General features: G+C 38.0%; 1 protein-coding gene across 1 annotated transcript in view; it reads left to right on the top strand.

The window, feature by feature from the left end:
• The window catches only part of LOC140236750 (mutS protein homolog 5-like), a 181,612-nt gene that overhangs the window by 59,456 nt on the left and 104,496 nt on the right, over positions 1-17,660 (top strand). The window contains exon 3 of the mRNA XM_072316678.1: positions 7,382-7,505. Within this exon, the coding sequence (XP_072172779.1) occupies positions 7,382-7,505 (124 nt within the window). The remainder of the gene's footprint in view (positions 1-7,381; positions 7,506-17,660) is intronic.

Here is a 17,660-nt window from a genome sequence, read left to right as displayed (position 1 = left end):
GATAAAAATCAGAGATGATTTGCTACTTTGATAGTGATTTCAAAGCCTTGTGAAACCAAACTTAAATCCATACAAAATAAACATATTGTAGACTGATCCTTCATATTGTGATACAAAAAACCACATGGCTCTTTACTAAGCCTGAAGATTGATAGGAAATATATCCATGTGATATTTTGCCTGCAAACTCTCTAATTTTATGACTTTTCTGTCAAGTCTGAAATGCATACACCCACACTTGCCTTCCTCATGCGGTTGACCGACTCTAATGCCATTTTTATCCTGTAGCATTGAATTATCAACCTTCTGCCGCCAAAACAAAGCCAAAAGAATTGCTGACCTAGAAACTCAATTAGCTTCACACCCTCCCTCCCTCACTTCCCGACATTGGGGACTTGTTCAAACTGCTCGTCTGTCACCATTAATTGGTGTCATCTTTTCAATATTCCGTAATTAGTGCTTCGTTATGGTGTTGTTACTCTCCAGGCCCATGTGATTCCGAAGTAAATAAGAACAAAACTGTGCCTGCAAAAGGCAGATTACATGCATGTGGACAAAATAGCGGAGGGGAGAGAAATTTGAGCTGCGCTGTGGGTTCAGAGACGATGAGCGGAAATGGGTGAATTAAAGCATTTGATAATTGGCTGGGTGCAATGACATTAGGGATATGTGCAGGGCCCAAAAGGGGGTGTACAGTTGTAGATATACATACGTATATACAGTGCATACCCTCTTTCTGTGTAGAAATGATAGGGGAAGGGTGAAAATGTGCATGTTTTCTCCAAAGGGACACATGTAAATTCCAAATTCGGATATCAAAACTTGCAGATGTTTTCCTGTGTAGTATACATGTATGTACCTCAACAGATCCCGTCCCCCCCCCCACCAATCTATGACAGAATTACTGCTCTGATGTGATATGCCACCTACAGAATGATTAGGGATGACATGAAAAGACTGTGAGATGAGATGAATTACTGAGATGAAGGTGTTTACATGTGGGTTATCAAACATAACCCTTTTTGTGCTTTGAATACCAATTAGCACAGAAAACCCTATAGCACCATGCATACTGTCCTAAGTCCCTGATACAGAAAGGGTTGTATACTCTGAATTGCATGGCTTCCAAAATGGAAATAGCAAAGCTTGTTTGCTTCATTTCCGTCTGAGAAGATGGCTAGATGGCCCATATTCATCTGTATGATGGAGTAAGTGAAAGACTGCCGTGTCATTGAATCATATTCCACATCAGAGGAAGATATTAAAGTATCAACTTTTCATCGTATCACATAAACACAAAGATATTTTGAGTGAAGTTGAAATAAGACGTAGAAAAGTACAACTTTGGAGAGTTGTTTGCTGTTCCTTTGGATTGACTACTGGCTTATGATGAAATAAACTGACAACAAAAAATTGTAGGATGTGCCACATACATTGCACATTCATAACTTTCATTCTTGTACTGTGGGAAAGTCAAAGTACTTTAGCATGCTCATGTCTTTAGCCACATACTGCAACCATAAAGTGTTTTCTTCATTGCTCTCCTATCAACTTCCTTTGTATGCCTTTCTCTTCCATATCATCTTCATTCTGTCTGTGTCTTGGACCTTTTATATTACATGCATAAATAGATACAATCATTCATATATCTTTCCCAACAAGGCACTTCAGCAGACAATAAAAGTTATACAGGGACAAAACAAAACTGAAAGCAAGCATTCAGTGTGAAGCTGAAGTGCACTCAAGTCCGTTTGTATGATGCAATCCGCCTCCTTGTGCCAATCTTCTTGTTGCTAGTGGGGTGGGGAGAGAAGGATGAATCTGTTCACCTCTGGCTCTTGCCCTTGTGAAGAAGACGTCTAGAATCTTGGGATGTCCATCACTTTCTTTCCAATCAATCCGTTCCCCGGATTGATGAGATGCTGCGTATTACCAGCTGATGGGCTCTTTCACACCTGATGGATAATGCTGTGCAATGTTTTCGTGCCCACAGAGATAGCAATGCCAAGCAATATCAAAGGACAAGTTCACCTTCATATACATGTGGATTAAGTGAATGCAGCGCAGTATTATCAGAACACATTCGTAAAAATTTGGGGAAAATCGGACAATCCGTTCAAAAGTTATTAATTTTTTAATAATCTGTGCAGTCTCTGCTGGATGAGAAGACTACTACGGTGTGTGATGTCACATGCATACAACGATATAAGGAAAATACAAAGAGAATTTCACAAAATTTAATTTTGTCAATAAAGTGTACATTTCCTCAACCTGTTGCTGATGTATGTTGAGGGTAATATCATTCCCCTTGCCTTCTGAAAGAGGCAAGTCAAGCGTTCTTTTATTGTGCAAGAAAAGTGAGAATATGTTGAATTTTCTTTATAAATGTTTTTCTTTATATTGTTGTACACATGTGACATCACAAGATATAGTAGTCTTCTCATCCAGCAGTGACTGAGCATAAACTTCAAAAATTCATAACTTTTGAATGGGTTGTCCAATTTTCCTCAAACTTTCACTGATGTGTTCTACTAATATTGCTGCATTCACTCAATCCACATGTCTGTGAAGGTGGACTTGTCCTTTAAGGTCACACCAACTATTCTTTACTTGAAGGGAAGGGTAACTGTCCTCTGCCATGGGATGCACATGCTGCTTTTAGAAATAACCTCATTACTGAAAGAATGTTCATGTTTGATTAAAGGGGCACTAAACAGCGTGCATGTTATGAGCTGACCTTGAACCTTTTTCCTCTCAGCAGTAATTTGTGTCAGAGAAATTCATAATGCAAGATCCCAGTGAAACAAAACACTAGCATCAGTGTGCACTAGAATGAAATTGGAGGAAATTTCAGGGAAAGTGTGACTCATTCCTACATTATCATGTCATCTTATATTGTATTTTTCTTTTTGGATCCTCTGAAACTGCTATCTCAATCTTATGACTTTGATCTTCCTGACATAATATCTCTCAAAGATGTTTTACAGTTTAACAGGTTCATGAGGGAATAATTCCTGCCTCATATGCCATGAAATTCATTTTCCACAAGTGCCAATAATTGAGTGCTGCTCATTCAGTGATATGTTCATCATAACCCACGATTAGGGCCACTTAGTGACCACATCATACAACTGTTTGATAGCCCAGGCAAAGGAGATGTGGGCATTCACCAAAAACTTTGCACATCCAAATGTAATATTAGTGCTGTGAGGATAGTGCAATGATACTGGGTCAGATAAGAAAAATATACCGTGCTGCATGGTATTCGAGATCAAAGCATTACAGTTTTCATGACTGATAATGTGGTAGTCACATGACTGATAATGTGATAGTCACAGCAATCCAACTAGCTCTTATCACTGGAATTTGGTGAAATTGCAAGAATTTGGACCTACAACTCTACCAAGCGTATTATGCTCTGGTGTTTTTTCTGTCTTCAGTCAAAATATATAGTTGTATACATTTTGCATTCTTACTTATTGTATAATTGTCAAATATCTTGCAATTTCCTTTGAGAAAGTGGAAATGTGAAAATAAATAAGTGAACTGAACTGAAACACATGGCAATCTCATGAATTTCTATTGCCAGAACATGCTGGTACGTCTATGTGAAACCATGAACTTGCTTTTACTCAATGCCCATTGCAATCTGTCCCAGTAAATATCATTTGGAATAAGGAGTGCTGGCGAGAAGGATCTGCTGCTACATTGAACCCTTCAAGTGCCTTGAGTGCTGATTGCCACAGAAAACCCCATAATGCTGTATACACTATCCAAAGTCCCTGGTGCAGAAAGGGTTAAAGTGCCTGAAGCTCAAGAAGGAAGTGTGCTCAGGCAACGTGGCTGCTAATCGAAACGTGAATGGAGATGGGACGGGGGTCGCTCGCCCCTCTGAAAGTGGGCCAGAGCTTTTTGAGAAGCGTCGACACGACATGATGTGAGTGCGATCAGAGTGTAAATGCTTGACATTTAATCATTCTGATTGATTCAGTGCAGGTGTACCGGTGTGTGGTGTGATCGGAGCAGATAGCCCACCGAGGGGCCCCAGCGGAGGTGGGATGCTCCCAGACCGAATGCCAATCAAGGGCGCAAGACCTCTTCTCTCTTCCACTATTATGCAATTCTTTTTTATCTGTCTACCCAGTATCTATCTATCTATCTATCTATCTATCTATCTATCTATCTATCTATCTATCTATCTATCTATTGTGTCTATCTATCTATTGTGTCTATCTATCTATTTTATCTATCTATCTATCTCTCTGTCTATCTATCTATCTATCTATCTATCTATCTCTCTCTCTCTCTATCTATCTATCTATCTATATATCTATTCTGTCTATTCATCCCTCTGTCTCTGTCTATATATCTATATTATCTGTTTATCTATTCTGTCTATCTATCTATCTATCTCTCTATCTATCTATTATGTCTATTTATCTATCTATTTTATCTATCTATCTATCTATCTATCTGTCTATCTATTCTGTCTATCTATCCATTCTGTCTCTCTGTCTATATATCTATCTATCTATTTTTCTATCTACTGTAAAGCAAGATATTTTTGTGGCATGAAATTTTTCGTGAAGTGGAGCTGACGGCCTTTTTCGTTGCATGAAATTTTTGTGATTTGCCATTGGCATTTAGTGCATATAGTGTAGAAAAGAACTTTTGTGTGCATTTTAGCCTTGCGTGGCTCTTGCAAAATTCGCGAAATGAAAATGCATGCAAATATTTCTGGTTTGACAGTATCTATATCTGTCTATCCATTTATCTATCTATCTATCTATTTATCTATCTGTCTATCTATCTATCTATCTATCTATCTATCCATCTATCTATCTATCAGTCTGTCTATCTATTTACCTATCTGTCTTTCATTCTTTTTCTACCTACCAAATGTCTATTTTTCTCTCTCTTTCTCATTTTTAAGCTGTATGAATATGTATTTGTGTGTGTGTGTATAATTATGTTGACATCCAGACTCAGGTTTGATGAATACCCACCCATCATGTGGAAGAAGCATGAAAGTTCGGTCATATAATATCTGATATAGTATCTGATATGCCATTCCCGTATACCGTCTTCCTTTCCCAATTCCCCTTCACCCCCCCCCCCCCCCCCCATCATGAGTGTTTATGTCTGTGTGATGAAGACATGCGGAGAAAGCTGTGATGAATATTTGGGAAGGGCTGGTATAGATTTGTGTGATAGAGGTATACATTATATATATGTGTGAGTACACACACACACACACACACACACATACACATACACATACACATATCAGTCATATTTGCAGTGTTGTCACAATATCTATCAATGTCTAAGGTTGGCCCATGATACTCATCCAATTAAAATACATTATACTCTTTTCTTCATTTCTCTTTCTCCTTTTTTTATTTTTCTCTCTGTCTTCTTTCTCCTTTATTGAATTTACGTTATTTTCATTGAACACAAGGTGATACGTAATACAAAGTATACAAGTAAAGTAAGGGTGGTGATTTGGCTCAGTTTGTAGCGCATCTGCCTCCAGATCCAAAGGACACGGGCTTGATTCCCTAGTTGTGTGTAATCAGACCGTCCCCTCTACTAAGAGGCAAAACACTCTGTCCGTCAGATAGGACACAAAATGGAGGTCTGGTTTGTGAGAGAGTGTGAACTCATGCACGTAAAAGATCCTGCTTCATTTATTCATCGCAAAGAGCAAAGTAATAACCTGGGTCCCATTTCATAAAACTTGTTATCAGTAACAACTGCCACATTTCCATGACAAATTTCCTCTCAGCCAGTCAGATGCAAAGATTTCAGTAGTTTGTAACATCTATCGAAATTTGTTGATGAAAGCAAGTTTTATGAAACGGGACCCTGGTCAAATGGTCCCACCTCACATCCATCTCAAACTGGACCCCATGGAAGACCAGCTAATGTAGCTGAATATGGGCCATCCAGCCATCTTCTCAGATGAAAAAAAAAATGAAACAAACAAACAAACAAACAAACAAAGAATATCATATGAAAGAAGTACAAGTTATCTGAAAGTTTGACATGTGTATGATATGTTTTGATTTTTTTTTTTATAATCTTCATTCAAAAAGCAGGAAGTTATACCGCTTTCTGAGTGCAGAGTGCATTACCCAGTGGAATCTAAAATGACGATTTATCAGTGTATTTCTCTCCTGTCCAAACTCATCTCGGATATATTACATCTCTTTATCTCTCTGAGTGTTTTTTTTTTTCTTTACTTTCTTTCTTTTATTTTTATTCACTTCAGGGGGGTGTTTCACCAACGCTTGTCAGCGCTGACAACTGTCGGTGCTGACCAATTTCAGCAAAATCCTTGGATTTGATTGGCTGAGATGCTCTGGTTATTGACTGTTACTATGGTGATTCAAGTTGTCAGCGCTGACAAACGTTGATGAAACACCCCCTGCTATTGAATTGCGAGATTGTTCAGGGTTCACTGTGCATTTCAGTCAGATGCACTGTACTGGATTCAGGCTTATCTTTTTTAAAGCTGAATAAAAAGGGTACTAGTGCCCTGCAAGTATTCCATATCAAGTATTTGTTTAAAACTGCCAAGAATAAGATTTTCATATCCCAATATATATATATGCCAGGGCTCCACACTAACTTTTATTTTTGGTGGCCCAAAGGCAAACATCCGACCTTTTTTGGTGGCCCGTTCAGGCCACCAAATTCTTCATTTCTGAAATTTTGGTGGCCCGACGTGCATTTTTGGTGGCCCTGGGCCACCGGGCCACCGGGCCACCGTTAGTGTCGAGCCCTGTATATGCAAATAATACAAACAAGAAAGAAAAAAATACCCAACAGCCCCTGCATTGTTAACATTAAAGGCATAATTTATCATTTGCAGATGAAACAAAAATCCAGCATTAGTGCTTTAAAATAGTTCTAAACTTTGAGTGAGGGATAGAAACAACCACCATTAAAATTTGAATCCTTATAATCGATGTTAAGTACTGTTAAATACACAAAATGTGAACAATAGATATAATAGGGATGTTTCCAGATTAAACCGTCTACAGTTATGGTTTATTGAGAAAAATACTGATGTCTCCTTATATTTCAGGCTTTATTGCAAAAATCTTATATGGTAGGATGTTCTGTGATACAATAGACCTACATGTATGCATCAAATGTGATATCCTGAATATTTTAAAAATCACTGCCCCCAAAGGTAAACTGGACCTTTAATGTAAAAGTTTTTGATTTCTCCTTTGGGAACAGGTTGGAATGCCGTAATTATGATGTGTGTGCATTTGCAAACTGCTCACCAATAGCTGTTGTTTTTATTATTTTATATCTTACACATTTTTCTTAAATTATACCTGCATATTTTCTTTTTGAATAAATCCAGATATACCTAAGTTTGATGTGGCATGGCGGCAAACTGGGCGCAGCGTACTACAACACAGAGACGGCAGAAATTTGTGTCATGAATGATACGGCTGAGATTGACAACTTCTTGCTCCTCAAGAAAGGTTGGTATCAGAGACGGTTACCAAGGAAACTGCTTCTTCTAATGTAGCATGGGGTCTAGGGCAATTACCCCCTGGGCAATTACCCCAGACCCTTCCTCTTACCCTAACCTTAATCCTAATCCTGAACCTAATCCTAACCCCCTAACCCTAACCCATATCTGTACTCTAACCTTATTACTAACCAGTATTTAACCGGGGAGGTAATTGCCCTGATACAGTAGTATGATATGTGTTTTAAAAAGAAACCATAGTGTTCTTGTTGCTATTAATTTTGTTTTATATGCTATGGAGATATAAGGATAGAACTATACGGTCTTGTTACACCTTTGTTACACCTTTGTTACACTCAAATGCACCTTTGTGTTCAAGGGAGATAAAGAAATCTGCTGAAGAAAGACAGAGTTTGAAATGAAGAAGTAGATCTAAGCACTGAAGGAATTTTCTTCCCAGTTCCGTACATGTGATGCGGAAATGTTATTTAAGAAGCTTAAATCAAAAGACATTCAAAGTGAAACTACTGCAATATGATATTAGTCTATGCACAAAGGCACAGCAATGACATCTATTTGTAGAAATAGGTAAGTTGACACACGCAATAGTCTTGGATTCAGTTGCACCTATACACACATCAATTATACATATTCACAAACAGAATAAGTACGACAGTGTAGATAAATGGAAGTTTGGAAAGGGTGTTGTTGTTTAAACCTCTTTTCAGTTGCCAAAGTTTAGGGACCTTTAACAGACAGTTCACCCTTTGAGGACGAGTCCCGAGTGTACTCGGGCAGGGGTCTATGGGAAATACGTGTTGTAGCAAAATCAGCCCATCCTCAATGGGTTAAGGATTCCGAGTCTGTGAAAGCAAGACTATCAGGACTCACAGACATGGTCTTTCGAGTAGAAGGTGATCTAATTTCAAGTGTCATGACGTATTAGAAACCTGGCTCATTCACACTGAATCAAAGTAGAATGAAATGGCATACATCACTCATTAACACCAATTCATTCTTTATGCGATGAGATTTTAATAGAGACGTAGGCCGAACTGATCACTTGGTTGGGGAGAGGAGCAGGGAGATTTGTAAGCAAAGACGTCAGCGCCGCAGACGTAATATTAATCAGAATTTGGCTAGTGTTCCGCTGACTACCATTACGGTTGTTTGTACAAATAGAATCTGTTGAGGTAGGCATTCCCTCTATCCCAATTAAGTAAGACATCTTTAGGTGTACCATGTCAGAAGGTGAATCATGAATTTATCGCTGTTCCTGGAAAAGGAACGTTTTTCTCCTTTTATGGTCTTTTTAGAGCGTAAGTTTAACGTCATTGAAAGTAGCACCACCTGTGAGGTAATTTTTGCACATGAGGACACCTGTCGTGTGTTTTTGTGGGTGTGGGTGTATGCGTGAAAGTTACTAGGTCAGATTGGCGTCTCTTCAGGATAGTTGTCATCTTTGGTAGTGTTTCTTCCCTTGTAAAGGTGTGTATTGTCTTAATGACAAATAAATGAATGAATAAATGAAAGAATGAATAAAGGAATGAATGAATGAATGAATATATATATATATGAATGAATGAATGAATTGATTAATTAATTAAACAAACAACAAATGATAGGATGGAGAGAAAGAGAGAGAGAGAGAGAGGGGGAGAGAGAAACAAGCTTTATTGAATACCCTTTAATAGTCCTATTAAGAACTCATTAAGACAGTTTTGTGGTTATTTGTTCACATTTTGAACTTGATGCCTGTTATACAATAGGTGTTCAGGTCTCCTAGCTAATTGGAGGAGGGGGAGAAGGGAGGATGAAGGGGAGGGGTAGGGTTATGTGAAAGTGAAAGTAGAATCAACGTCATTGAGAAAAGAGGGACGAGGAAAAGAATTGTAAGGGGTGATGGTGGGGAGCATGATGATTAGGAGGAGTCGAGAGTCCACTGTCTTATTGAGTGGCCGTGGGAAGTATTTTATTCGCTGATAATTCCGCACAAGGAGCGGCGGGGTTTCTGTTTCGTTGACACGCCAAGCGGAAGTCCGAGTTTGAGCGGAAGATTCGACAAATGGAGCAATAGCCAACCGTTCACTGCAGTTTGTGGGTGAAGTGAAGAAGGGGTATTCAACCTGTCCTCCATTTCTTCTAATTATGTACATCTCTGACCCCAATACGAACACCAGAGGGCACCCCTGATATCCTCCATGACAAAACAATGTTTGATATGGGGGGGGGGGAGGGAAAGAGAGATGGGGAGAGAGAGGAGGAAGAGAGGGGGGGGGGGTGCAATCAATGGACCTACCTGATGCTGTCTGGTAGAACTAGCTCAGGTGAGTTTCTCCGGCTTGAATGGGGCAAATCAGCTCTCTTCGTGAAGAAGATCATGATTGTACTTTTACATCTAAACTTTAATGTTCACAGCGAAACTTTGTTTCATACATTTGAGATACCAAACAACTAGGAGTAAGTACATTTGGATTATAGTGCTTCATACTCAGCAGCTCTCAGAGAAAGAGGAAAGGAAAGGATGTCCTGATACCAGCTCTCAGTTGTTCCATGTGTCTTGGAGGTTTACTCCTCCTACTTTAAGGAAAGAAAACGAGAACAGGAAACGCCCTCTTACCCTCCACCACCACCACCACCATCGCTGCCACCGCCATTGTCCGCACTATCGGCAAATGTCCTTCCCTCAATCAGCACTTAACAGGGGGAAGGGAAAGAAGAGGTGTCATTTGCAAATTGGTTCAAAGGAAGATCCGACCTGGAGTGTACTTTAGCCGTAATTGTTAGAATCCTCCGCCGATCAGCTGTGGCCAGTAAACAAGCTATCTTACCCTTGTCTTTTTCTCAAGCTTCTCCTCACCTCCCCCCACCCCCTCCTCAAGAAAAAAAAAATATGATAACATGACTTAAGGACTCAACAACCAATAACGAAGACAAACATGTCAGTGTGGACCAGCTGACTTTCACTGTGTGTGGTAGGTGATTTTCAGAACAGAAAAGAAAAGAGAAAAAGAAAGGCGTCGTCGAATGGAACAGCATGTAAGGAAGCATGAGATCTGAAACATGAAAGATTTATTACAAGTATTTTTCTACGAATCTTTCCAATTGAAACAAAACTGTAAAGAATGCTGACAGTGTTGAGTGCTGAGATCCCAATGGAAATTATCTAAGATTTATCTCTTGTCTGTTGATTTCATAACAAAGTCACATTGTATTCAGATTCCAGTCATTAATGTTTTTGTAGTGACTATACTTTGTTTGTGCATGATTTGAAGGTGTATACTACATTATTTTCTAGGAGATACATGACATTGAAATAATTCTATTCTTTGTATCTACCTAACATGCACATTGCAGACTGAGGACATGTGAAAATCTAAGCAAATTCTAACTATGTTTTTAAAAAGCCTGTAAGATTGAAGTTTCCGCATTTATGCCAAAGACAGCTAGGAATTAGCACTTGGTTTCCAATTAGTAATTTGAAGACACAATCCCAGTGTGAGCAATGTATAATCATCAAAATGGCAGTCTCTCAGATGTCATTTGTACCACGCAATCCTCATGATTTACGTAATAACTTTTTTTATTACTGGTATTTGTTTATGTCTTGATTTATCTTCGTTACCTGTGAAATTGCATTGAAAGCTCTGCTGAAGAGAAACCTAAAAGGATAAACTGGAAACAATTAAGACTGGACATCCAACTCAAAGGGGACCAATTACCACGCTTCCTTGGGTCCTCCTAAATTACCACCTCCTCCCGATTCTCTGCAAACGAGGGGGACGGGAGTTTTGAGTGAAAGTTTTCTTCTTTTTGTTTTCGGTGGGAAGGAAGCGGGATTTTGGAGAAGACGACTTCGGAGGAGGACATCCTTATCAACGATAGCGTGGGTTTCTTGGACGTAAGCAGGGAGAATCGTACGTGGCCAGTGGAAATTCCCAAGCTCTGTTAAAACTCTGAGTGAAAGGAGGATTAGTGAGATATAAATATATGAGAAGGCATAAAAAGTGAGAGTTGTATTGCTAATGTTGCCATTTTGAGCCAGAAGTGTGGTGACTGCCACCAAAATATTATTCCAAGGAGTGCCATCTTCTTCTTAACTTTAAGATTTTTTATTCTTTTTTTTTTTCTTGCACATCATTCTGTTTTTTCTTATTTTGAGGTTTTTTAATTCTTTTTATTGGAGGGCTTGCAAGCGGGTTTTTACTCAGACATGTATTTATGTTTTTGTGCAGGATTTCAAAGAACTTTTTGGTATGATGCACAGTGAGTCAGAGTTACGTAATATGAGCATGTGCCTGAATTAATGTACACTGAGTATTATAGAGACATAACACACACAAGTGCTATATTTGTTTTGTTTTAACATCAGCCATTGTTGTAACATGCTCCTGAGCCATGGTCTAAAAAGTTTTTATGGAGAGTGAGTCAGTTTTTTTTAAATAGGAATAATGATATGAGGAGAGAAGGAGACGAAATGACAACAAGACGAAGGAAAAGGATAAGAAAATTGTGTTGACCATTCTTTCTTTTACTCATTTATTCCATCTTATTAGCATGGTACAAACTGGGCTGTTCTTCAGTATGTCCATGCACAGTCAAAAAAAACAAAGATACAATGATATCATTTTACAAAATGATATAAAGTGACCATTAAAAAAATCAAAGAAAAAAAACAAACAAACATTGAGTAACTAAGTGTATGATATAAGATCACAACATGTAAATATGAATTAGGTAAAATAGCTCTTAAAATTAGGTAGTATTATTTTAATATCCATCTGATTCTAATGATAATGATGATGAGAGTGGAAATGAGAATGACAATAATAGTTATGGTAATGATAGTAGTATAAATAATCACAATAATAATGAGGAATAGGAGGAAGAAATGAAGAAAAAGATGGGAGAAGAAGAGAGAGACAGAGCTACTGTCTTTAGGAAATTTTCATCATATTAAGTACATCTTTTTTCTTTTAACCTGAAAAAGAGAAAGTATATCTTTTAGTTTGCAAAATATGATATTTCTGAGTTTATGCGTAGGATAATTTGATGCACTAGTTCGATATGTTTAAAAAGCTAAAATCTGATTCTTTTCCTTCAGACTGTGTTCTGAAGTGTGCATCAGTTTGTCTTTTGGTCTGTAGAAACTGACAGCCGTGGATAGAGAGCAAGAATGACAGAAGAATTGAAAGAGGAAAAAAGAAAGGACAAGTCACAAATGCAGTCAAGCAAGCAAGCAAGCAAATGAACAAGCATGTAGACAGTAAACAGAAAGAAGAAAAAGAAAAAAAGAGAGAATGTTAGATGAAGATGGGATAATAGGGCATTGTTCCCACTGGCTCCCAATTGAAATATTCATAATCATCTGGTGTATCAATATCCTGCAGATGGTGAGAACCCAAAATAGGGTAGTATATCCAAATGTTGATCAGTTGAGTACTTCCTACGTGAGAAGAATTAATGGCATTCTGAGAAAACTGACACAGAATAAGGCAAATGTTCACAATCCATGTTTTGTTTTTGTTTTTATTTAGTTTTTATGACACAACATAAATGCCAATAGCAACATTAGCAGTGTTTCTTTTCTCCGTTTTGATTTAAATGTGTTGTACACCTTGTCTTTGGCTCAGGCAGAACTACCAACTATGCTCAAGGTATTTACGTGGAGAAGGAATTCGGGCCAAGGGAGATAATCGACCAACATCCTCCAAACAAAAATGGCACTAATTGAATTAAAGTCCACAGGTGTGTTGCTATAGAAACTGTTTCATCGACCCTGTTACTGCACTATTCTGTAAATAAGGATGTAACGCAGAGAAAGATGGAGAGTTTCTAACAGATCTTTCAGTGTGTTATTAGCTGAGAGCTAGAAGGAGGTTGGTGCTGTGCACAGTTTATGACTTTCTGTTTCTAAATATGGCAGTTCACTCTCATGTCATGATTATAATGATCATATTTGTGAAACCAATCTTATAAAGTGTGTTATGCTTTATGGAAGGTCTCAAGGCACTTGAAATATTATAGAGAGTAGAAAAGAGGAAAGTGCAAGTGAGGATAGACGGTAACATTGGCTTGGTGATAGTGCAAGTTCTTGGAATTAGGTCTTCACTGAGATAAAATACCAAAATAGTCATTAATTTAAGGAAATCTGCTAATACCGTACCATTCAGTGTGTAATACCACGGGCAGTGCCAGATGCTATCAGACTATGTATGTGCTCATTTTTTATTTCATCAAATACTGTATCCCAAGAGTTTCTTATTCTCTAAATCCAAGTCTCGTGCCATACATTCTTCGCTTAGTCTGTGTTCCAGCCTCTTTGGTCATTTTTTTTTTAAATGAAACACATCTCACCATTTCATTTGACATGCTAGTACTGTATCACACAACATATACATATGTATTTTGTGAGCATGATATTTCGTAAATTGAAACTTGTTCAGCAATTTTGCAAATTGGTGCATTCATTATTGAGAACCAATGATGCATGGAGAAATAGATTTTACCACTTTTTGAGGAGTTGATCAAGTTTGTGATTTTTCACCATGCAGACAATAGAAATGGTACATGTATGATGAGAAGCGATGTTTTAGAGTGTAACTGTTAATATTGTATCAGTTGACTAAAAAAATCATGCAAATAAAACCATAATGAAATAGATTGTGCATCAATACCACAGCATATGACTTAGACGTACTAGCTTGCTTTCAATATTATTTGTGTTTAACCACTGAAAATGAACAGAAAAACTTCAAACCTCTTCAAACCCCCCTCCCCCAGTGAACCAACCGATGAATTAATGAGAAACAAATGTACCAACTTCACTCAGAATAGTGACAAAAGCAATAAATTCTTCCATACATAAGATCAAATTGGATTGTGTCGTATTGTAGACATTTAAGTCAGAGCAGGAAAAAAATGAACAGTGTGTTGAAGGAAGCCTATCACCCACCTTCAACACTAGCATTCTCCTCCGCATACCTATTGTCATCACCTGCGTTCGGCCCTGAGTGAGCTGGCCATATTAATTGCTGGCAGAGGTCGGTTGAAATTCAAGGAGTGCGAATTTAAAGGTACTGTTTACCTTTGGGAGCAGTGATTTAAAAAATGTTCGAGTTATCACATGTGATACATATGTGTTGGTCAGCTATACCACAAAACATCCTACCATATAAAAATTTTTGCAATAAAGCCTAAAATATAAGGAGATATCACTATTTTTCTCACTAAACCATAACTGTAGACGGTTTAGTCTAGAGACAATCTTATTATAACTATTGTTCCCCTTTTTGTATATTCGCCAATACTTAACATTGATTATACTGATTAATTTTTTACATCTTTACATTTTTTTACATTTGTTTCTATCCCTAACTTATATTTTTGAACTATTTTGAAGCACTAAAGCTGGGTTTTTGTTTAATCTGCAAATGGTAAATTATGCCTTTAAGCAGAAAAGGTATGTGAATGTATGGGGGGGGGGGGAAGGAGATGGGGTGATTGTGAAGTCTGCAGAGCCAGGCGGCAGCAGTCAATGGAAAGTTAAGATGGGCTCTGGTCAGATGTTAATTGATTGATCAATGGCACCTCGGAAACATTATCACCCTTGGTATATATCCCAATAGCGATCAGTGCTTCTCATCCGTAGAGCAGAGCCTGCACTTCCTCAGAATGCCCTCCTATTACAAAGCCTTCAAGACGGTTTGTGTTCACACTGCAGAAACCAATAAGTTTAAAGGGATGGTATAGTATTGGTGGAGATAAAGATAAGGCTTTTAACTTTTTGTGAGATATTAAGAAACCACCTATGAAATACTACAGAGCATACCATTCTAAGAGGAATTCAAAGTTTATTTGATGAAAATGTGTTTTTGAATGCCTGAGACATCCAAAAACAAAGTAAAGCAAAGCGATTGTGATTTGGATAGTTCAGCCATTTTAAAACCAATTTTCGTCAAATTAACATTGAATTCCTCTTTGAATTACATGCCCCTTCACATTTCATTAAAAAAAAATCTCATTATCTCACAAAAAAAATGTTAGAAACCTGAAGTTAGGTCACAACCAAAAACTATAATGACAGTTCCAAGAGCTAGGTCTACATTCATGCTCACCATTCATGAGGCTTCCCAATTCTCACAATCATGGCACGAGGTATGCTTTTAACCCATCAGGTACCGGACCCCGTATTTCATGTAGTATAGCTGGAGGGAATTCTCGCAGCACGAGGGCGAGCGATCAAACTTGTGCATGATGTGTATCACTGGCCAAGTGTCACGGGGATGTTTCCGTTCCATGGTATGACGAGAAATCAGTTCATATTCACACTGGGAAAATTTGAAGTGACATAGAGAGGATTTTAATAGGTGTGGTACATCCAAAAGGATTTGTAAATTGCTTGTTGCCATTAAACGGTCTGGTAAAAATTGTTTAAGCCAGTGGTAGTACGCAAAAAGACATATCTATTCATAATGATGATGGTTTCACAGTGGTATTCTGACATTTCTTGTGCCACATTAGAGCAGACTGGGGTTGGCCATCTCATGAAATAATATCTACGAGAAAACAATTTATGGTATGGTCAGCCATTTATGATTGGTTGGTGAAATTCCATGAACGAGTGACTAGTAGGCTCTACATATTGTACCAGATCTGCAAATAAAAGTGATGTTTTACAGCAGCTCCAATTATTCTTTCATTTCCATCTCACTGTTGTTTGAAAATGGTCATGGATTAAGTGCTAAATTCCTTTTTCAAAATCATTAATAGTTTCAGTCCTTATTCACACTTTTTGTTCAAAAACAAACAAGAAGACAGAAAGTAAACAAACAAACACAAATAATGCTAGAACACAGATTCTGATAAAAGCTCCCTACGTCTAGCAATCTCAGTCTTCACATCTCTACATACTACATGTTACCCTTACAACACATTGGATAAAATGCTTCTTTCATTATTGAGTGTGAATATATGTATACCGCATTCACAGTGCACAACTTCCAGCTTTATAGTGTAAGGTCTTCCCATGCCTACCAAGATCTCTGGCAAATACGGTCTTAAATTGCATTCTACAATGTATATAGATGACATGCTTGTGTATATACTCTGCATATGAAGGATGCAATATGGACTAAAAACGCGACAGACATTGGCTTCATTAATGAGACTTGAACCTGTGCCAAAATCTTGAGTCATTTCTCCCAATAAATGGACTGTGATGCTTTGAAAATGATGAAGGTGTTTGACCCTGCGTTATTGTAATCTAGAGAGTGAAATATGAATATGGAGAAGTACATGTTTCAGAGAGGAGCTAAAAGTATTTCCTCCGCGAAACCACTTGTGTCAGTTTTTGGATACATCCAAAGTAAATTGCGTATGGTGTGGTTTCCTGCACGCAAATTGTAAAACGACCTGTCTGTTCCATCGTGACACTTTGCGTTATCGTAATGACTGTAAGCCGACCGTTGCGAGGCGAAAGGGATGTGTTTTGTCATGCACAATTCAAATATTATTTCAATGCTACGACTGATACGTGAAACTCACTTCCCGAAGGTGTATGTAAACATTGGGGTAATTGAGTGGACGCTAATGTGCCTGTTATCTATTGTAGTGTAATCTCAGCCAGAAAATGACACACACACACATGCGCACACACACATACGTACACACACTGCCAAAGTGGGATACAAAGTAGAAATAAGGAAAGATTAGTCTCTTCGTGGAGCATCCTGTAATTTTTCACGCTTTTGTCATCATCCTTGGCTGCTTCCGAGTTTAGAAGGAAAAAAAATAGAGATAAAAAGAATATTATTTATTTTTGTGTGTGAGTCATACATGGCCTTGAATTTCTAGTAGTTTGCTCATGTTCTTTTTTTTTTGTAAGGTAGATCTGGATATCCCCTAGGAATTCACCTTCCTTCGCACAAAACAATTATAGGCATTCAAAGTGGAAAATGGGGGGGGGGGGGGGAGTAGGGTTTTTTGTACAAAATTCAACAAATATAGATTTAATTAATGACTCATCTGTAATCTGAGTCTTTATTGTTGTGATATGAATCAGAATGTTCTTCAAAATTTTGACCAAACTCTGCCTTTTGAACACTGACAGATACTTGATCATTCTGAAAGTTCATCTTTTGTTCCCCCTTTTTTTTTTAGGGGG

The sequence above is a fragment of the Diadema setosum genome, chromosome 13 (assembly GCF_964275005.1).
Source record: "Diadema setosum chromosome 13, eeDiaSeto1, whole genome shotgun sequence".
Classification (NCBI taxonomy): Eukaryota; Metazoa; Echinodermata; class Echinoidea; order Diadematoida; family Diadematidae; genus Diadema; species Diadema setosum.
Note: the sequence above shows the minus strand (reverse complement) of the source record. Positions and strands in the feature narration are given on the sequence as shown.